The following is a 22,507-nucleotide window of genomic DNA, read 5'->3' as shown; positions in this document are numbered from 1 at the left end:
ATGGTCCACTACAGATATGAAACCAAGTCTGGAGTGAGAGGGCTCTCAGCTGGCGACGCCGTGTGGGAAGGACTTTCCCCGCGGGGCCACTTAGATGTCCAAGGCTGGAAGGCGGAGGGAGAAGTGGACGGCCCCGGGGCTCGGGGCCACCCTTGAGGTCAGTAAACCAGGGAGCCCTCAACCTCCCAGGAGAAGGATGGGTGCCCTTCCATCTTGGAGGCCCCAGGGGAGGGAGGGGTAGCCCAGGGACCCCGAGGGGCCCGGGAGCAGCCCCGGGGGAAGATGCTCCGAGTGGGTGCATGGGCCGGCGTCTGGGAGGGGAGGCCAGGCACCCAGGCATTGTTCCCAGTTCTCTTTCTCCCCACCCCCACCGGCCTGCCTATCTCCCCTTCCCCACCCTACACAATGGTGCGGCCTCAGCCCCTCCCCAAACTCGGAGTTTCCCGTCCAGTTTCCCCGTCTCAGCAGCCGGTGGGCTTCAGCCACCCGTTGCCTCCTGGCACCCCACAGAGCTGCTGGTGCCCCACGCGCTTCCCCCTGCGGGCCTCGCCCCCCACCCCCCTCCTCCAGACACGTGGTCCGGTCGGGCAGCTGAACTTGGGCACTTCGGGCCGGCGGGGTCAGCTCGGTCGCCTCAGGCCTACCCTGCTGCCCTTGGCCGTGGGAGGTTCCTCGGGAAGGCGCAGTCCCCACCAGGCAGCCCCTGGTGGCCGCCCGAGCCTTCCTGGGCCTCCAGGCCCCTGGGGAGGGAGCCAAGATGGCTGGCACGCCCTCGGGCACGGCGGGACGGGCAGCCGGGCCGGCTGGCTTAGAGCCCGAGGCAGGTTGGGGGGAGGCCGTCCGTCCAGGAGAAAATCAAACCCCGCGGCCTTACCGAGCCCCCGGGCGGCCCTCAGGCTTGTGGGGCCTGGTTGACTGTAAAGGCCACGGGGCCCCTTTGGGAGGGACGGGAAGAGGGAGGACCCAGGCGGGACACGAGCTCTTTAGAGGGCTACGCAGAGCCCAGGGCAGAGCCCAGGACGGGGCGGGTGGGGAAGGAGTTCTGGAGGCAGAGGTGTGGCCGTGGGACTCAGCAGCATCACAGCGGATCCCTGGGCCCTTCTGCCCTTGTCGGGCCCAGAGCCCTGGCTCACCTCTCTTCAAACGCAGGGGCCAGAGGCCAGACCTGGGTCCCGGGACATCACCTGCTTGAAACCACAAGACTGAGGGAGGAGGGAAGCTGGCCTCGGTAAAGGTGAGACTGCATCTTCTGCAGAGATGCCTGCGTCCCTCCGTCTGTTTGTTTGTTCGTTCATTCATTCATTCATTCCTTGACTCCAGAGCCCTGCCTAGGTGCTAAGCTAAGCTGGACGGCCTCAGCTTGCCCTGACTTCACCCCCCCACCCCCACCCTCACCCCCCCCAGCCCCCCACCCCCCGTCTCAAGCCTGCTCCTGAATGGTAAAGGAGAGGAGCCTGGGTGTCTGAAATCCCGGAGGGCCTTGACTCCTCGGCTTCATGCTTTCGCAGGTCCCTTCCAAGAATTGGGGGGCCAGGAGAGCGTGGCTGGGTGAAACCCCTAAATTAGCCCTCTTTCCACACCCCCTTCCCCGAGCACACCTGGCAACCACCCTGTCTGCTTTGCATTGCACTTCAGGAAGGGAGCCTTTGCCCAAAAGACTTACACCTGAACCCCATCACCAATTGTCTACTTAAGAATGATTGGCTTCCTCCTGCGGCCCCTGCCCTTTCCCCACTGCCCCGAGGGTGGGGTGGAGCATGGAGCCTCTTAGGGGGAACCTAGTTCTTCTTAGCAAGTTTTTGGGAAAGCCGTAAGTGGGGTGTTACGTATCCACATCTCTTCTTTGGGGAAAAGGTAGAAATGAGACAGGGTGGGGCAGGGTGGAACAGTGATAGGGAAGAATAGGTAGGGTGGGACAGAGTAGGGAGGGGGCTTGTGCAAGAGGAAGTGTAAATCTGGATGTTGTGTTGGAAGTATCTGGAACTTACTGTCACTGCTGCGTGAATTCAGGCAAGTTAACTTTACCTTTCTGGATTTCAAATGGCATGATTGGTTTCAAAACTCCAGGAATCCACGTGTTTCTGGATGCTTTTGATGATGAGAACATTGGGTGGTATATTCCCCGAGGTGATGGAATCACAGTGGTTAGGAGGTGGGCTCTGGAGTCAGATTGCTTAGATTTTATGGTTTTAGTAGTTGCGTGGTCTTGGGAGTTACCTTAATCCCCTGAGCCTCCATTTCCCTGCGTGTGAATTGGGAATAGCAGTTTTTGCGATGGTGCAAGTGTGATGGAGATGTAGTTCAGGTGGAGGAAAGGTGAGACCACATAGAAACAAAATTATCTCTGAAAAGCCTGGAATCCAATGCCTGCCCCATGAAAAGCTCACAGAAATTAGCAATCAACCGAGGGAGCATCATGCTCTGCTCAGGAAATCAGTTCATTGAGTGAAAGGGCAGGAAGAGTTACCCACACTATTTAGTTTTTCCCTCTTACTTTTTATGAGATTTGGGTTAAATTACCGAAGTTAAATGGACACAGTAAACAGTCAGTAAATGGTAGTTATTTTCATAATTTTGTTTGCAAAGTATCTAGCAGATGACTCATTTATATGCAGCTGTATAACAGTGTTCAACCAGTGACATCATGCAAGAAAAACAAAAAGCCAGAATCTTTTTTGTTGAGATCATTATCTGCCAAAACCAAAAAATTCTTCTGTGTACGGTTTGTTCTTCAGGGATCTATTTTTATTGCATAAGAGAAGTGCTCTTTTTATATGAGGACTAACATGAAATTAGCTCCTGAGTCTAAGGAAAACAAATCTTTTTTTTAAAAAGTAAATATAACATGCATAAAAGATTAACAGACTGAAAGCCTAATTCCTGGATCAAATAATACAGTACAAAGGGACCTTTGGTTAGTGGTTATACTAGGTTCGTCATGATATACAAATAAAACAGCTATAACTTAGAAATTTTGTCCAGAAGTGGTTCTGATTACCAATTTTTTAAAAGTTTTATCTTTATGCATCAAATAAAATTCTGGTGGTATTCCTTCAGTGCCTAAAAAAAATTTTTTTTTAGCTTTTTTGAACCACAATCTACACTCAACAAACACATCCCTTTAAAAAAATTTTTTTTTAATTTAAAAATATATCCCTTTTACGTGTACAGTTTGCTGAGTTGGCAAATATATCCACCCAAGCAATGCGATTTTTAGACCTAAGGCTAATCCAGAGCAATTTATCAAACTCTGAGAACAAAGATCTAAGAAACCGGAAAGGATAATGGTCTCCTTTCTAATTTAAAAATAGAATCCATAAAGGATGTGCTTCGCAACTCAACACTGAAAATGTACTAGTAATTAGGATGCTTAGTTTGTGTTGAAAAGATGACTGACAGTTGGAGCAGAAAGAGATGAATCATAGGCCCTAAAGAGCTTCTGGTTTTCAACTATTGGCTTTACCAACCTCAGGTTCCTCATCTGTAAATTGAGGATAAATTGTTGCTGTCAGGAAAAAATGTAAAAATCTTTGGACAGAGCATGGCAAATAGTACATGCTCAGTAGTTGTTATATCTGTGTCAAAAGTTCCATGACGGCTCTGACTGTGAGGCTGCTGAGCGGTTTGCCAGCCCTTTGAAGACTGTCTTTGTTCTAGGAGAGCAGGTCTAAGACTTGGTCTCAGGATCCCTGTGTGTTCTAAAAGGTGGAGGACCCCAACAAACTTTTGCTTAGATAGGTTATATCAATTTTAATTTGAAATTAAAACTGAAAAATTTAAAAATATAAATTTGTTTAAAAATAATAAACCTGTTACACAGTAACATAAATAACTTTGTTTTACAAAAAAAGAAGCAATTTTCTAGGACAAAAAAAATTTAATAAGAGCATTGTTAGTCTACATTTTTTTCAAATCGCTTTAATTCCTGTTTGAATAGAAGATAGGTAGATCCTCATTTCTGTTTACATTTAGTCCGTTGTAATTTGTAGTTTTGGTTGAAATATATGAAGAAAATCCCACTTTGTCAATATGTAGATGGAAAAAGAAAGAACATTTTCTATTAGCCTTTTCAGTGGTATTCTTTGATACTACACCAAAACTCGACAAGTGATAGTTTCACAAACCTTATGTGGAATCTTGAGACCGTATCAATGAACTTTCTGTACCCCGTTATATTAAAATCGATTGCTCTCTCCTGTATTTTGAATGGATCTTTCACCCATGCTTGACTTTGTAATGTCAAAATTTTGGTTATTTGGAAAACATTGGTTCATTGAGTTATACAGATTCTCCACATGTTGACTATTCTACAGTTTGCACCAAAAATTACCTTTTTAAAAATCACCACTAATCTCACCAGAAAAGTGTGTTTTGGGAAACTTCAAGCTCCCTGTAATGGATACAGTTTCTCTAATTAGTTTCATTTAAAATAATCCTTGGTAGCAAGTACTATCACTTGTTTTCCTTGAAGTGAAAATACTTCATTCCGTTTTGGCTCATCTCATTCATTTTTGAGAAAATGTCTACCAAATATTGCCAAGTCTAAGTAACCAGGGTCTGTCAGTCTTTCTTTCAAGTGAAATAGTATTCCATGAAAACAGCTAATTCATCACATGACCCAAATAATCACACAAGTGAGACAGTCCTCATGTTTTGGTATGCAGCAGAAGTGCCTTTTGAGTCCTCCCCATTCCATCACTACATAATGAGAAGACATGTACTTAAGAGTCATGGGTTAATAAAACTAATAGTCTTAACTGCTTCATCAAGGACATTCTTCCAATAGATTTTTTTTTTTTTTTTCTGAAGCTGCAGATTGAACCCCAGACCTCCTATGTGGGAAGTGGGCACTCAACCACTGAGCCATATTGGCTCCCCAATCAAGGACATTCTTAAGTGAAACTAGCATTTGTTGTTTTTTTTTTTTTAGCTGCAAGTCATGGTGAAAAATATGACTTCTAGTAGAGTTTGATGCCACTGTCTTGATTCATGCTAATGTACCACAGTTTTATCCAAACGTCACTGATAAAAAAAGGCAAATGATATCTTAGTATTATCTTAGTATTATTATGAAAACAGTTTAACTTACAAACCCAAGGATCTGTGGACTGTATTTTGAGAATTGTTCTTCTAAGGAAAGGCTGTCCAGTTTTGGCTAGGATTGTAAGCCTTTCACAAATACAGAGGTACAGCTGTTAGAGCTGTACTATATAATATGAAGAGTACTAGATAATACTATAATATGTACTGGCTAATACTATATATCTCTCCATCCTAAATTTTCATTTTCTCATTTATGCCCACAGCAACCCAATATGATAGACACTTTTATTACCATCTCCATTTTACAGCAAAGTGTCCAGAAGCATAGAGAGGCTATGTAACTTGCCCAAGGTGACCCAAAAAACGTCATAGCCAGGATTCAAAGCCGGGCTCCAGAGACTGGGCTCCTCAGCCTGAGTGGTGCTGTTAATTAAATCCAAGGAGGCGATTAGTTGTTATCTACCACAGGGAAATGAGAGATGTGGCGGACGTTGCTTCTGGGGAGAAGGTGCAGGAGTGGGCAGGGCTCTCACTGGGGTACCATCACGCTGACCTCTGCCCTTTACCCCTTGCCCTGGCAGGATGACTTCTCGGGACAAGCTGGTGCAGCAGGTACTGCAGGAGCTGCAGGAAGCGGTGGAGTCCGAGGGCCTGGAGGGTCTCGTCGGCGCTGCCCTGGAGGCCAAGCGGGTCCTGTCTTCCTTCGCCCTTCCCAGCGGCCGGGAGGGGGGCCTGGACCCCCAGGTGCTGGAGGTGGACTCAGTGGCCCTGAGCCTGTACCCGGAGGATGCTCCACGGAACATGCTGCCGCTGGCGTGCCAGGGCGAGGGCAGCCTGCTGTTCGAGGCGGCCAGCATGCTGCTGTGGGGCGACGCCGGCCTCAGCCTGGAGCTGCGCGCCCGCACCGTGGTGGAGATGCTGCTGCACCGACACTACTACCTGCAAGGCATGATCGACTCCAAGGTGATGCTGCAGGCCGTGCGCTACTCCCTGTGCTCCGAGGAGTCCCCGGAGATGACCAGCCTGCCGTCCGCCACGCTGGAGGCCATCTTCGACGCCGACGTGAAGGCCACCTGCTTCCCTAGCAGCTTCTCCAACGTGTGGCACTTGTACGCGCTCGCCTCCGTCCTGCAGCGCAACATCTACTCCGTCTACCCCATGCGCAACCTCAAGATCCGGCCGTACTTCAACCGTGTCATCCGGCCCCGCCGCTGCGACCACACGCCCTCCACGCTGCACATCATGTGGGCTGGCCAGCCCCTCAGCAGCCACCTCTTCCGCCACCAGTACTTTGCGCCAGTCGTGGGGCTGGAGGAAGTGGAGGCTGACGTTGCCCCCGGCCTGGTGCCGCCGCCCCCGGGGCTGCCACCGCCGGCCAAGACTCTGGAGCTGCTCAACCGCCAGCCCGGCCTCAGCTACTCGCACCTCTGTGAGCGCTACAGCGTCACCAAGAGCACCTTCTACCGCTGGCGGCGGCAGTCCCAGGAGCACCGGCAGAAGGTGGCCGCCCGCTTCTCGGCCAAGCACTTCCTGCAGGACAGCTTCCACCGCGGGGGTGTGGTGCCGCTGCAGCAGTTCCTGCAGAGGTTCCCCGAGATCTCCCGCTCCACCTACTACGCCTGGAAGCACGAGCTGCTGGGCTCCGGCACCTGCCGGGTCCTGACGCCCAGGGAGTCCCTGGAGATGGAGGAGAAGCTGCCGGAGGAGCGGGCTGCCAGGGGGCTGGCGTCCCCCCCGCTGGCGTCAAGCCCCGGAGTGGTCTTGATGCAGAGGGCCAAGCTGTACCTGGAGCACTGCATCTCCCTGAACACACTGGTCCCTTATCGCTGCTTCAAACGCAGGTTCCCTGGCATCTCCCGGTCCACCTACTACAACTGGCGCCGGAAGGCCCTCCGGAGGAACCCGGGCTTCAAGCCGGCACCGGCCCTCTCGGCAGATGGGGCTTCCAAACCAGCAGCGCCTGCTGGGGAAGAGGCCCTGCTCCCCAGGAAGGGTGAGGCCGGGGAAGCGACCGGGGAAGCAGTGGGTGGGGGGCCCCCCACCCCCCAGGAGCCCCTTCCCCTGAGGATGCCCCTGTCGCGCTGGCAGAGGCGCCTGCGCCGGGCCGCCCGCAGGCAGGTGCTGAGCGGGCACCTCCCCTTCTGTCGCTTCCGCCTCCGCTACCCGAGCCTGTCGCCTTCCACCTTTTGGGTGTGGAAGAGTCTTGCCCGAGGCTGGCCCCGAGGCCTGCCCAAACTCCCACCGCAGGCCCCCGCCTCGGGCAGAGGGGTGCAGGAGGCCCAGGGGAAGCCGGAGACGGAGGCTGGCAGGAATGTCTCAGCTGCGGCGGCCCCACCCAACGGGGCCCAGCAGGTGGAGGCTTCTCTCGCCCAGGCTCAGGGAGGGCCTTCCACAGAGGGGGCCTCCCCGGGGTCCCTGCCCGGCTACCCTGTGGTGGCGGCGGCGGCGGGCAGCAGGGACGGCCAGGTGCTGGTGATGGACATGATCGCCACCACCAAGTTCAAGGCCCAGGCCAAGCTCTTCTTGCAGAAGCGCTTCCAGTCCAAGAGCTTCCCCTCCTACAAGGAGTTCAGCGCCCTGTTCCCCTTCACCGCCCGCTCCACCTACTACATGTGGAAACGGGCCCTCTACGACGGCCTCACCCTGGTGGACGGCTGACCGGGGAGGCACGGAGGGGCCGGGAGGAAAGGAGGCCGGTGTGGACGGGGAGCTGGGTTGCCCTGTGGCCCAGCCACGATGCCCTTGGCTATCACAGGGTCTACCCGGGAGCCTGGCAGCAGTTGTGTCATTCCTTGGCTCCAGGGCCGGGAGAGAGGCAGGAATCCACCACTTGGTCTCTTGCAGAGAACCGCAGGGCGAGCCGTGTCCTCTTCAGTTGATTTTTATTGTGTTTCGGTCTTAATTTTTTGTTTTGATTTAAGTGGGTTGGCTGGACCCCTTTGCTGGTGTTGGAAGCTGTATGTGTGTTGGGGGGGAGGTGGGAGGGTTGGTTAGCTGAAGCTGCTTTTCCTGGGGTCAGAAGGAGTATTATAACACGGCCATCTGCTCCACTGGGCAAATAGATGTCCTCAGTTCCTTTCGAGGGTTGGCACCCACTTTACTCAAAGATGTTTCCCAAAGGGACATCAGAATTGAATGTGGAGCAGGCCAGTAGCTGCTATTGGGCATCCCCAAGGAAGAGGGTGCCAGGCTCAGCCTGAACAGAAGCAGGAATGTGTGGGGAGAGCCATGGGTGGCCTCCATGGGAAGGCCAGGAGCCAGGTGGTGGAGGGGCTGGCCTGCCTCCTGGCAGGGAGTGTGGTCCCGGGTGGGGCCGCGGAGTGGGTAAGGCTATCAGGGAGAGATATGGCTCTGAAGGAAGGGGACCCAGAATCTCTGCTTGCTGGCACTTGGTCCATCTGCTAGGGACCCACCCCTCAGTCCTCTACCAGCCTGCCTGGCTAGGTGAGGACCCCTGCCTTTCTGCTGGGTTCTCTCCTCTGAGCCTTCTATCCCACCATCAGCGAGGGATCACGCAACAGCCAGGCAGGCAGGAGACTGAACTTGCGTTGTCCGAGAGGAATGTTGGAAAAACCAAAGAAATAAAGTGACATGGTGTCTGTGGCCCTTGGTCTCTGGTCTTTGTTTTGCCAAGATGTGACTGCCCATCCCACCTTCCACCTTAGTTTAAGAGAACTGAAAGTGACCATTTCTCACTTGATGGGATATACTCAGGTTGGAGGGAAATACCCTGAGAACTCTGGTATTCGTCCAGATGTAACCTTGGGAGCTCCTTTAGTTGGGGTGGGGTTGGGACTGCCTGGAAAGAGGTGCCCTCCCACCAGTCAGAGAACCTGGCACAATATAAGTGCTCAGAGGCTAGGCTAGCACCAAGGCCAAGGATTTCCCAGGCATTCCGGGTTTTTGTTTTTTTTTTTTTTTAAGATTTATTTTTTATTTCTTTCTCTCCCCTTCCCCACCCCCTCCAGTTGTCTGCTCTCTGTGTCCATTCGCTGTGTGTTCTGTGTCTGCTTGTATCCTTGTCAGTGGCACCGGGAATCTGTGTCTCTTTTTTGTTGCATCACCTTGTTGCCTCAGCTCTCCATGTGTGCGGCACCACTCCTGGGCAGGCTGCATCTTCTTTCTGCTGGGCGGCTCCCCTTACGGGGCACACTCCCTGTGCATGGGGCTCCCCTACCCGGGGGACACCCCTGTGTGGCACGGCACTCCTTGTACAGCACTGCACATGGGCCAGCTCCACATGGGTCAGGAGGCCCTGGGTTTGAAGCTTGGACCTCCCATGTGGTAGGCGGACACCCTATCCATTGGGCCAAATCCACTTCCCCAGTGTAATTCTTGCAGCACTCTCGAGCAGGCTTTGTCCCTGTCACCAACCAGCCCTCAGTGGTTAGGTTGCATGCCCCTCTTCAGGGTGGGACTGAGCTGTGAGCCTGGCCTTTGCCTGCATTAGCAGGGAAGACCTTCTCTTAGCCCCTTTCTCATGTGGTTAGGTTTCCTGCAGTAGCTAACATCCTTGGAGTCTTGGGAGTCAATCTTTTTTTTTTTTTTTAATAACAATCCAGAATTCTTTTTTTAAGATTTATTTTATTTCTCCCCTCCCTTCATTGTTTGCACTCAGTCTTCTGTTTGTTGTATCCTCTGTGTATCTGCTTGTTTTTTTTTTAGGAGGCACTGAGAACCAAACCTGGGACCTCCCATGTAGGAGGGAGGCATCAATCACTTGAGCCACCTCCACTCCCTGCCTCTGTCTTTCATTGTGTTTCCTCGTTGTGTCTCCACGTTGCGTCAGCTTGCTGTCTTGCTCGTCTTCTTTAGGAGGCACCAGAAACAGAACCTGGGACCTCTTGTGTGGTAGGCCGGCACCCAACTGCTTGAGCCACAGCTAATTCCCAGGAGTCATTCTTGATTCCTTGATTCTATTCTTTTCCCCCAACCTTGATTCTGACTCCAAAATATATCTAGACCCCTCCCCTCCTCTCTGCTGCCACCATCATTCCCCTGGACCGCGTCACGGCTGCCTATCTCTTCTCCCTTTTCTCTTCCTGTCCCCATACAGTCCACTCCATAGAGCAGCCTGAGAGATCTGTAAACAAAATCTGTTTCTGCCACTTTTCTGCCAAAAATGCTTCGGTGGCTTCCCTTGACTTGTAGAATTCCTTGTGCTGCCTTACAGAGTTCCATATCATCTGGCCCCTGCCCCCTCCAGCCTCTTCTCCCACTCTTGCACCCACACCGCTGGCTCTGGTCTTAAGAGACCTGCTCCCACGCTAAGGGCCTTTGTATTTGTTCCTTTGGTCAAAGATGATTTCCCTGTCATCTTGCCATGGCAGATTTCTCACCCTTCAGAACTCAGAGTCACTATCATATCACCTTTCTAATTCTAAACATGGTACTTAGTACCATCTAACATATTTGATTACTGTCTGCCCCTCCCTCCAAACTTAGAACATAAGCTCTATGACAGCAGGGCTTTTTCCTGGTTGCTTACACCACTGTGTTTCCAGTAGGTGGATTAGGACCTGGCACAAAGTAGGAGCTTAAATTTGTTGAAAGAATGGGTGAAATGAGGCCACTCTGCCTTTCCTGCTGTTGCTGTCCTACAGAATTTGGTTTCTGATCCTAGAATCAAATGGATTCTCAACTGAGATGATATCATCCTGTCCTGGCAAATGCCAGAATGATTTTACGCAAACCTGAATTTGACTAATTCCTGAATTTCCCACTGACCTTAGCATAAAATGCAAACTGTAATGAGGCCCACTTGAGCTTGGCCTCTACCTCCCTCTCTGGCTCTGTCGACCTATGTTCCCCCTACCTTAGCGCAAGCTGTTTTGCATGGCCATTGATCAAGAGTACTATGGAGCAGGGATGTGCATATCCTGGTCCCATTGAAACCCCAGTCCCTGGCCCAATGTAGTAGCCTGGTGGTCCCTTAATATTTTGTGAAGGGGTGGATGAGGGATGTTATCACCTGGCATAATTGTTCCGCGATAGCCACCTACAACCTGCAGGTGGCAGTCTGGTGCTGCAAGAGACGAGGCTCTGGCTTACAAGCAGGCACATCCCTGTGTGGCTGTTTCCCATCCCCTGCCCACCTCCTTGGCACCTTGGCCTTTGGGGGATGATACCACCTCCCCGCGGAAGCCTGCCCTGGTGGGGCTCTAGGTTCTCCTGTTTGCTCCGTTCCCTGTGCTCTCAGACCAGAGCAGACCGTCCAGTGCCTAAACAGGGTGTCATCCAGCCACCTGCATGGAAGCTCCTGGAGCTCATTAGGAGGAAATGCCAGGACCCATCTAGATCTGCCAATTCCAGCTTCAAATGTTGAAGAGGCAGTATATGCACATGGGCGAGATAGCTAATCCTGTGGTGCCTCCCTTTTTCCCTATCTGTGAAATGGGGATTACAGGAATCCCTACCGTATAGCACCTGGCACGTAGTAAGTGCTAGATGAGCATTTGTTATTAGTAGTAACGTCCAGTTTGAGAACCCCTGGGAGCCTCACTCTTGTTTTCCAGGAGGAAGCTGATACCCAAGGAGACTTGTTCAAAGTTGGCCTCCTGATTAAAGACAATCCTATCCCAAGATTAAAAGGTCCTTATGCCAGGTGCCAGCACTGAACTTCAAGCCCGTAGGTAGAAATTTTAGCTTCTGTTGGGAAAAATATTAAGATAAAAATGTCAGTATTTATATATTAGGAAAAGGTTTTGTAGGTATAGATTTTTGTTTTTAAGATTAATTTTTTTCCTATTTATCCCCGTCCCCCTTTTGCTGCTGGTGCTTGCTATCTGCTCTGTGTGTCCATTTGCTGCACATTCTTCTGTGTCTGCTCGTCTTCTCTTTAGGAGGTACCAGGAACTGATCCTGGGCTCTTCGACATGGGAGAGAGGCACTCAATCACCTGAGCCACCTCAGCTCCCTGTTTTGTTGTGTGTCTCATTGTCTTTCCTCAGTGTCTCTTTTTTATGTCATCTCGTACCAGTTCTCTGTGCAGGCCAGCTCACCTTTACCAGGAGGTCCTAGAAAGCAAACCTGGGGCCTCCCATATGGTAGACAGGAGCCCAGTCACTTGAGCCACATCCACTTCCCTAGATATATTATTCTTGTGTAGAAAAACGGTTTCCTTTATAATCTGCTTAGAAAGGCAGGAATACTTAAGCTGTGACCATATTAGCTAAGAATTCTTCATGCTGATTTTGAGGCTGACATTTGTTGAGACTATTTGTATCTTTTTTTTTTTTGTACCAATTTCTGTCTCGGATGCAGATGTAGAAAGAAATTCTAGTGAAGTGAACAATGTGTGAATAAAGGAAGAAAGCAGAATGTGTGAGGTTAACTTTGCATCTTCTTCCAGCATTCTGTGCAGTTGTAAAGTAAAAAAAGCTGGTTCTGAAAATTAAAAATATAAAGGTTTCATCCTAAAAGCCAATCAGAAGAAACAGGAACAACTATTTAAGCAGTTTTATATATATAGATTTATCCCCTGGGGTCCTCTGTTTGGTGGAGAGGGTCCAGTCTACTATGATGTCATGAGGTTGTTCCTCAAATACTTCTCTGGAGTCCAGCACCAGGACGTTGCTGGTGACCCTTGGACCACAAGCTGCCACCACACATCCCAACTCACCCCTCCTGGTGTTCTACCAGCACCTCAAGCTCACCAAGTGTCAACTTGGGCTTATCCCCATCCCTTCTAACCCACTCTTCTCCCAGTATGATCCACCCTGGTAGCTGTAGCATTATTAGGGGATCAGTTGAACCAGCTGGAGTCATCCTAGACTTTGCTTCTCCCACGGTGCCAGCCCAGCAGTATCTCAGGAACGCTGCAGGCTTCACATGGTTCCACGCTGCTGGCTTATCACAGAGAAGAGAATTGAGTTGGCCCATCATGCCCATCCTTTTTCCCTCACACAGCTCTCACGCCTGGTCCCATCAGAGGCCACTGGCCAGCCAGAGCCTGATTCCATTATCTATGGCCAAGGTGTTAGGCCAGCCTTGCTCACAAGTGCTGGCAGACACGATTGGCGTCTGCCTGGCGGCTTATGATGGGCTGAGTCCTGTGCTGTCCGCTGAGGATACGGGCTGTGTGGCTCTCACCCTGCAAAGGCCTCAGTTTAAACAGCTGTGGCGTGATGCAACATGACAGAGGCACCAAAAAAGTACATTGGGGTCACAAGGAAGGATGTACTGGCTTTGTCCTCATCTCACACCTCCTCCTGACCCCCTTCCTGACCTGTAGCTTCTTAGGGGCAACTCCTGTCTGGCTGCCTGGAGAATGCCTCAGTTGTTCCCCAGATGGCCCTGGCCGCTGGCTGTAAAACACCCAGTTTGGTAGCTGTCACAGGAGGATGGGAAGCCAAGGAACAGGGCCCCCGACACAAGGCTGGAGGCCAGGAAGCAAAGCTGGTGGGGTCAGTGCTGGGGAAGCCTGCCCAAGCCCAGCTTCTAACAGGAAGTTCCCCTGGAGGGACCTCCCCTCTCCAACCCGGGAGTAACACCCCAGGAGGTCTGTAGAGTGTCATCAGCAGGCTCTTAAATGTCCCGGTTTCTGGCTTTTCTCATGGAAGAGGAGGAAGAGGAGGGGCTCTCAGGGAGATGAGAAGTCGCAGAAAGTAGGTTTAATGGGAAAAAAAATTTTCCATGGAAAATGACTTTGAAAATAGCATGAAATCCGCTTAACTCCAGCAGCTCCTCCTTGCCAGGAGGGGAGAGCTGGGGGGACAGAGATTGGAGGGCGGCCAGATGGAGACGGGGCAGGCAGCTGCTCACGCACCACTCTGCTTGAGACCACCAGGATGGAAGAGGGCAGAGGGTGAGAGGGTGCAGGGATCCTCCCCAGGGCCTCACCCCTATTCCAGCCTCCTGGCCCCAGGAGGTAGGCTGGCAGGAGGCCAGGGTTCAGGAACAGAGAAAGCACGGCCTGTCGGGGGACGGGGAGGCGTGCAGAGCCCCCAATTCTGCCGGGCTCTGGGTCTTCTCTCCTGCCCCCAGCCCAGCGTGGCACAGAAGCAGTGCCAGATTTCACGCAGTTTCAAGTCCAGTGGGTGTTGACAGTTCAGCCAAGCTCTGTAGCTAAGCCCTCTGACTTTGGGCTGGAGTTATCTTTTCTAGTCACTTCAGCCAGGATTGAGGGACAGCGACGGGGGCAGGGCCGGGCTGCATCCGTGTCGAGGGCAGATCCCAATGCGGCCCGTGGAATCTGCCTGTCCTCAGACCTCACCGTCACGGGCACGGGAGGGAGCTGGCATCTTTGGGATACCCTCGCTCCCTCCCTCCTTCCTTCATCCAAGGCAGACTTGCCGAGCTTGGTAAGATCTAGCCCTCTGGGAGTTGTTTCTAAACATTGACTAGATAACTGATCCTCAATCCCAGGTTCAAGGGTACTCAGAGGCTCAGTAAGTGTAGTTTGCGGTTTTATGTCTTCATTTAGATTTTAAAAGCCACCCTTAATTCATTTCACTAGCTATAAAGGCATATTCCTTTTGCAATGATAATCTGTTGTTGAAAGACCTTTTTTCTTTTTTTAAGATTTATATATTTCCCCCCAACGCCCCCGTTGTCTGCTCTCTGCGTCCATTCACTGTGTGTTCTTCTGTGTCTTACTGTATTCTCATTAGGTGGCTCCGGGAACCAATCCTGGGACCTTCCAGGTTGGGAGAGAGGCGATTATTCTCTTACACCACCTCAACTCCCCGTTCTGCTACGTCTTATTTCCTCTCCTCTGTGTCTCTTGTTGCATCATCTTGCTGCGCCAGTTCTCTTCATTGGCCGGTAGTCCTGCGTGGGGCTGCATTCCTGCATGGGCTGGCATGCTGCATGGGCCAGCTTCCCTCACCTGGAGGCCCTGGGCATCAAACCCTGGACCTCCTATATGGTAGACGGGAGCCCAGTTGGTTGAGCCACATCTGTTTCCCTGAAAGACCTTTTATGCAGTGAGACTTTGCTTTTTAGAGTCAGTTTTTCCTGTACCAGTGCCTGGTACTATGCTTTGGGCTGAAACAGGGAATAAAAGTGGTGTGCGACCCCTGCTGCAGGGTTGGGGAAGTATTTCTGAAAAAGCCTCCTAAAGGGCTCTTCAGGGCATCCAGGCGGGGGGGGGGGGGGGGGGGGGGGGGGGGGGGGAGCAAGCTGAGGATCCAGGCCTGGAGCTGGAAAGACCCCCTGGGGGTTCTTGATGCAGTCATTTGATCCAGGTGCTTTGATGAGGCCTAAACCATTTAAAATGCCAACTTCTCAAAAAATTACTAAGTTGGGAAGCGGACTTGGCACAATAGATAGGGCATCTGCCTACCACATGGGAGGTCCGCGGTTCAAACCCCGGGGCTCCATGACCCATGTGGAGCTGGCCCATGCACAGTGCTGATGCGCGCAAGGAGTGCCGTGCCACGCAGGGGTGTCCCCCGCATAGGGGAGCCCCAAGCACAGGGAGTGCGCCCCGTAAGGAGAGCCGCCCAGTGTGAAAGAAAGTGCAGCCTGCCCAGGAATGGTGTCACACACATGGAGAGCTGACACAGCAAGATGATGCAACAAAAAGAAACACAGATTCCCGGTGCCGCTGATAAGGATAGAATCAGTCACAGAAGTACACACAGCGAATGGACACAGAGAGCAGACAACTGGGGGGAAGGGGGGAGAAATAAATAAATCTTAAAAACAAAAACAAAAAAAGAGACACAGATTCCTGGTGCCCCAGATAGGGATGGAAGTGGTCACAGAGGAGCACGCAGCAAATGGACATGAAGAGCAGACAACGGGGGGGGGGGGGGGGGGGGTGCGGGGTGAAGGGGAGAGAATAAATAAATAATAAATCTTTAAAACAAATTTTTTAAATTGGGTGTTCTGTATTTTTATTTGCTAAATCTGGCAGCCCTGTCCCCAGTAAGGATCTGGCACGTTTGGCCGGTCCCCACCCCATTCAGCAGCTCCTCCTCCTCACCTTCCTTCTCTCTCATCCCCAGTCTGACCTGGCCATGGAGCAGGCCAGTACATGGCCCCAGGCTCCTTCTCTTGCTCTCTTAACCAGCAACTCCTTGCAGTCAACACCGGGTCTGGCCCAGGGTCCAGGAGGAGATGCTCAGCCTCCCACTCCCACTCCAAATCCATTCATTTTTTTAAAGATTCATTTTTATTTATTTATTATTCCCTTGTTTTTTGCACTTGCTGTCTGCTCTCTGTGTCTGCTCATCTTCTTTTTTAGGAGGCACCAGGAACCAAACCAGGGACCTCCCATGTGGGAGAGAGGAGCTCAATTGCTTGAGCCACCTCTACTCCCTGCTTTGTTGTCTCTCTCATTGTGTTTCCTCTTTGTGTTGCCTCATCTTGTTGCATCATCTTGTGTCAGCTCACTGCACCACCCTGTCGCACCAGCTTGTTGTCTTGCTCATCTTCTCCAGGAGGCACTAGGAACCACCCAGGACCTCCCATGTGGTAGGTGGGAGATCACTCGCATGAACCACATCTGCTTCCCTCGTTTCTTTTTTTTTTCTCTCCCCTTTGCCCCCACCCAGTTGTCTGCTCTCTGTGTCCATTTGCTGTGTGTTCTTCTGTGTCTGCTTCTATTCTTGTCAGCGGCACTGGGAATCTGTGTTTCTTTTTGTTGTGTCATCTTGCTGCGTCAGCTCTCCATGTGTGCAGCGCCACTCCTGGGCAGACTGCACTTTTTTCATGTGGGGTGGCTCTCCTTACGGGGCGCACTCCTTGCATGTGGGGCTCCCCTACATGGGGCACACCCCTTGCATGGCACAGCATTCCTTACACGCATCTGCACTGTGTGTGGGCCAGCTCACCACATGGGTCAGGAGGACCTGGGTTTGAACCCTGGACCTCCCATGTGGTAGGTGGAAGCTCTATCAGTTGAGCCAAATCTACTTTCTGCCCCTCATTTCTTAATTGAATAAATAATTGTTGAGTACTGTATTAGACAGCCAAAGGGGTGCTGATGCAAAACACCAGAAATCGGTTGATTTTTATAAAGTGTATTTATGTGGGGTAGAAACTTACAGTTACCAAGCCATGAAGTATAAGTTACTTCCCTCAACACGTGTTGAAGTAAGATGGCTGCTGACATCTGCCAAGGTTCAGGCTTCCTGGGTTCCTCTTTTCCAAGGGCTTGCCTCTTTCTGGGCTCAGTTTCTCTGTTATCTCCATGGGGTCAGCTGTAGACTATGAGGCTCTCTAAGCTTTGCCTCTCCACAAGGCCAGCTGTAGGCTTTTCAGCAAACAGCTCTGTCTCTCCTGGACTTCCACTGTGTCTAAGGAGCCATCTCTATTCCTCTGTGTCCTTCTGTGTGTTCACTTCCTGGGCTCCAGCTCAAAACTCCAGCATCAAAACTCCAACCCTGTTCTTTGCCATGGCTTTTATCTGTCAGTCCCCACCCATCAAGGGGCAGGGACTCAATGCCCTGCTGACGTGGCCCAGTCAAAGGCCTAATCATAATTTAATCACGCCCAGGTACAGACCAGTTTGCAAACATAATCCAATATCTATTTCTGGAATTCATAACCATTTCAAACTGCTACCAGTACCTACCATGCACAGGAACCTATGATAGCTAGAGGGAAGAAAGCAATGATCAAGTCATGTGAGGTCCCACTCTCTGGGGTCTCCCATTCCACTGGGGACAGACAGACAATAACCCAGAAAACAGTCATTTCAGATGGTGAGAAGAGCTGTGAAAGGATGCAGGAATACAGCCTGGGGCTGACTTAAGGTGGGGCCAGGAAAGGCTTCTTTAGGGGGTGCCGTGACTTGCACATGAAGCACTGGCAAGAGGCAGCTGTGTGGAGATCGAGGGGAGAGGGTTCTGGGCAGAGGAGTGTCAGTGAGGATGTCATCGGCACGTCTGTCTGGAAGCTTCCCCGGCCCCCCTCCATGCCTGGGACCTTTCATGGCTCCTGAGGACGCCAGGCTGGAGGCTTGTAGGGTGTCCTTAGCAGGCCTGCACCCAGGACCTCACTCATACATGGGAAGCAGGTGCTTGACCACTGCCCTCTTAGAGAAAGCTTATTCCCTGAGGCCAGAGTCCCCTTTCTCTCTCCTTGTTAGACCAGGGCAGGGGTGGCGACACCCACTGCTGATGCAGGGTCTGCCCTGCCCCGCCCCCCCTTCTGAGCGGCTGCCCTCTGGCTGGGGTGCTGTGAGCCATGCTGGGCAAGAGATGGAGGAGCTGTGGGGGCGGGCGAGCTCAGGTGGCAGCGAAGGCCCGTGGGAGGGCAGGAGAGTCCAGGTGGAGCGGTCCAGGTCCTTTCCAGGCATGTGGGACGGGCTGCTGAGATGGGGTGGCTAAAATTCAAGTTACAGGAAAGTGGATGTGGCTCAAATGATAGACCTTCCACCTACTATATGGGAGGACCCAGGTTCGAGCTCTGGGGCCTTCTGGTGAAAAAGAAAAGAAAGAGCCCACTCAGTGAGCCCGCTCGAGTGCCAGCATGGTGAGTGCAAGTGCCCACGTGGTGAGCCAGTGCCTGCGCAAGTGGGTCTCTCAAAAGAGAGACAAGGGGAGAGTCATGATGAAGCGCAGCAGAAACCAGGAACTGAGGTGGTACAATTGACAGGGAACCTCTCTCCACATCAGGGGTCTCCAGGATCGAATCCCAGTGAATCCTGGGAGAGAAAATGAGAAAAGAAGACAATACAGACAGCAAAAAACAGCAGGGCGGGAGGAGGGGAAGCGGGGGAAGTAAATAAATAAATCTTTAAAAAAAACTCATAGGATAAACTGTGTCCCCCTCCCCAAAAAAATGTTGAAGTCCTGACCCCTTGGGCCCAAGAATGTGACTCTATTTGGAAATAGGGTCTCTGAAGGTGTGATTAGCTAAAATGAGGCCAAACTGGATTAGGGCGGCCCCTAAGGCCATACGACTTAGGAGAGGGAAATTGGACAGACAGCAGACACGGAAGACAGCCATGAGAACGAACAGGCAGGAGGGGCTGGAGTGATGCTGCCACAAGCCAAGGGTCGCCAGCCACCGCCAGGAGGCAGGGGAGAGGCCTGGAGCAGATTCTTCTCTGCAGACTTCAGAGGAAGCCTGGCCCTGCCGGCACCTTGGCTTTGGACTTCCAGCCTCCAGGACTGTGAGCCAATGAATTTCTGTTGTTGAAAGCCACACAGTTGGTTATACTTTTTTTTTTTTTTTAATTTAGATATATTCACACACTATACAGTCCATCCAAAGTGTACACGCAATGACTTTTAGTATAATCGCAGTTGTGTATTCATCACCACAATCAATTTTAGAACATAATTTTTATTACTCCAAAAAGAAAAACCTGGCACCTCTTAGCAGTCACCTCTCAATCCCTCTATCCTTCTCTACCCCTACATAACCTCTAATCTAATTCCTTCTCTATAAATTTACTTATATTTACATTTTATGTAAATAGAATCACACAATATGTAGTACTTTGTGTCTGGTTTCTTTCACCTAGATAATTTTTTTTTTAATTATTGAATTTTTTTTTTTTAATTAGAGAAGTTGTAGGTTTATAGAAAAGTCATTTAAAAAAGAAAACATAGGTAAGCGGATGTGGCTCAACTGATAGAGTGTCTGTCTACCATATAAGAGGTCCAGGGTTCAATACCCAGGGCCTCCTGGCCCGTGTGGTGAGTTGGCCCATGTGCAGTGCTGCTGAGCAAGGTGTGCCATGCCATGCAGGGGGTGCCCTGCGTAGGGGTGCCCCACTTTCAAGGAAAGCGTCCCCCAAGGAGAGCCACCCTGAGCAGAAAAACTCAGCCTGCCCAGGAGTGGCCCGCACACATGGAGAGCTGACGCAGCAAGATGACACAACAAAAAGAGACACGGATTGCCTGTGCTGCCTGACATGAATTCAAGCGGACACAGAAGAACACACAGTGAATGGACACAGAGAGCAGACAATGGGGCGGGGCAGGGCGGGAGATGAGAGAAAGAAATAAAATAAATCTTTTTTTTTAAAAAGAAAACATATAGCTCCCTATTGTTAACACCTTGCATTAGTGTGGTACCTTTGTTAAAAATGATGAAAAAAATATTAAAGTATTACTGCCAACTATAGTCCATAGTTTACCTGAGGTGTGTGTTTTCACATATACTACCCTATTATCAATACCATGTAATAGAGTCATGCATTTGTTGTCATCTGTGAAGGAACATTCTTATATTTGTACTATTAATTGCAGTCTGTCATCATGTTGCACTTTGCTTTTTTCCTAAGACAACTGGTAGCAACTAGCAGGGAGCTTTATTGCTGTAAGGGCTTCCTCGTGCCCACAATTTCACTTCCTGAAGATTGTACTGCCTTTCTTCATGATGACTTTAGCTACTCGGGAGTTTTTATTTTAATAATATTACTGAGTGGAACATGCACAGATAGATACTAAAATTTACTATAACGGTGCTACAGTCAAAACAATATGGTCAGACAGTGGCCACAGGAGTTGCTGAAGGCAGGGAGAGGGAAAAAGAGATGTGATATGGGGGCATTTTCGGGACTTGGAGTTGGGCTGAATGATACTGCAGGGACAGATGACAGATGCAGGACATTATGGATCCTGCCATAACCCACAGAATAGACTGGGAGAGAGTGTAAATGACAATATAAACTATAATCCATGCTGTGTAGCAGTGCTCCAAAATGTACTCATCAAATGCAATGAATGTACCACACTAATGAAAGTTGTTGATGTGGGAGGAGTGAGGGGTGTGGGAGTGGGGTATATGAGAACCTCGTATATATATATTTTTAGATTTTTATTTTATTTCTCTCCCTCCCCCCCCTGCCCTGCTGTTGTCTGCTCTCCATGTCCATTTGCTGTGTGTTCTTCTGTGTCCGCTTGCACTCTTGTCAGTGGCACCAAGAATCTGTGTCTCTTTTTGTTGTGTCATCTTGCTGCGTCAGCTCTCTGTGTGTGCAGTGCCACTCCTGGGCAGGCTGTGCTTTTTTTTTTTGTGCAGGGTGGCTCTCCTTGTGGGGCATACTCCTTGCATGTGGGGCTCGCCTACACAGGGGACACCCCTGCATGGGCACAGCACTCCTTACACGCATCAGCACTGCGCATGGGCCAGTTTACCAAACGGGTCAGGAGGCCCTGGGTTTGAATCCTGGACCTCCCATATGGTAGGCGGATGCTCTATCAGTTGAGTCAAATCTACTTCCCCTCATATTTTTTTTTTTTTTTTTTTTTAAAGATTTATTTATTTATTTAATTCCCCCCCCTCCCCGGGTTGTCTGTTCTTGGTGTCTATTTGCTGCGTCTTGTTTCTTTGTCCGCTTCTGTTGTCGTCAGCGGCACGGGAAGTGTGGGCGGCGCCATTCCTCGGCAGGCTGCTCTTTCTTTTCACGCTGGGCGGCTTTCCTCACGGGCACACTCCTTGCGCGTGGGGCTCCCCCACGCGGGGGACACCCTTGCGTGGCACGGCACTCCTTGCGCGCATCAGCACTGCCCATGGCCAGCTCCACACGGGTCAAGGAGGCCCGGGGTTTGAACCACGGACCTCCCATATGGTAGACGGACGCCCTAACCACTGGGCCAAAGTCCGTTTCCCATCCCCTCATATTTTTTAATGTAACATTTTGTGCGATCTATGTATCTTTAAAAAAAGATAGTAAAAAATTAAATTAAAAAACCTAATATGGTCTAATATGTGAATGTCCATCAAATTATACACTTAAGATTTTTGTACTTTTTTATGTACGTTATGCTTTAATTTTAAAAAGGGTGTAATTATGAGAACCTGTTAGTTAAAAAAAAACCCCACAATATGATATAGGGATAGACAAATAGATCAGTCAGTTGAAGCATAGATCAGTGATCTAAGCATATATAGGGCAAGTGGATTTGGCTCAGCTGATAGAACATCCACCTACCATACAGGAGGTCCAGGGTTCAAACCCAGGGCCTCCTCACCCCTGTGATGAGCTGGCCCATGCGCAGGGCTGATGCGCACAAGGAGTACCTTGCCATGCAGGAGTGTCCCCTGAGTAGGGGAGCCTCACATGCAAGGAGTGCGCCCCATAAGGAGAGCCGCCCTGCATGAAAAAGTGCAGCCTGCCCAGGAGTGACACCGCACACATGGAGAGCTGATGCAGCAAGATGACACAACAAAAAGAGACACAGATTCCTGGTGCTGCTGACAAGAATGCAAGCAGACACAAAAGAACACACAGCGAATGGACAGAATGCAGACAATGGGGAGGGGGGAAGGGGAGAGAAATAAATAAAAAATAAAAATCTTTAAAAAAAGAATAAGATATAAGACCGTAATAAAATAGTGGCTGCATTTCATTTCAGTGGGAAAGAAACGGATGAATGCCTTGTGGCAAAATGGGTTACCCATCTGGGATAAAATGGACCTCACACCATGAATATGCCAATTCTGGACAAAGGAAATCGGTCTCCAGGCTGAAGTTCTACTAACCAGGGCCACCTTTCCTAGCAGGAAGCTGTAGCCATCCCCTTTCCTGTCCCCCCACCCCCACCCCATGACCCTG

The 22,507-nt window shown here is 50.7% G+C and overlaps 1 protein-coding gene across 1 annotated transcript; it reads left to right on the top strand.

Annotated features, from left to right (window-relative positions):
• The first annotated feature begins 1,147 nt into the window (after positions 1 to 1,147).
• Positions 1,148 to 7,961, top strand: VRTN (vertebrae development associated). The gene is made up of 2 exons (XM_058294923.1): positions 1,148 to 1,234; positions 5,625 to 7,961. The coding sequence occupies exon 2, from the start codon at positions 5,626 to 5,628 to the stop codon at positions 7,699 to 7,701; it is 2,076 nt and encodes a 691-aa protein (XP_058150906.1). The 5' UTR covers positions 1,148 to 1,234; position 5,625; the 3' UTR covers positions 7,702 to 7,961.
• Positions 7,962 to 22,507: the final 14,546 nt, after the last annotated feature.

Source organism: Dasypus novemcinctus, chromosome 3 (assembly GCF_030445035.2).
Source record: "Dasypus novemcinctus isolate mDasNov1 chromosome 3, mDasNov1.1.hap2, whole genome shotgun sequence".
NCBI lineage: Eukaryota > Metazoa > Chordata > Mammalia > Cingulata > Dasypodidae > Dasypus > Dasypus novemcinctus.
This window is presented reverse-complemented; position numbering and strand designations above follow the sequence as displayed.

Bases quoted from the DNA above. Each gene is read 5' to 3' on its own strand.
- VRTN (XM_058294923.1), top strand. From the start codon at position 5,626: ATGACTTCTCGGGACAAGCTGGTGCAGCAGGTACTGCAGGAGCTGCAG.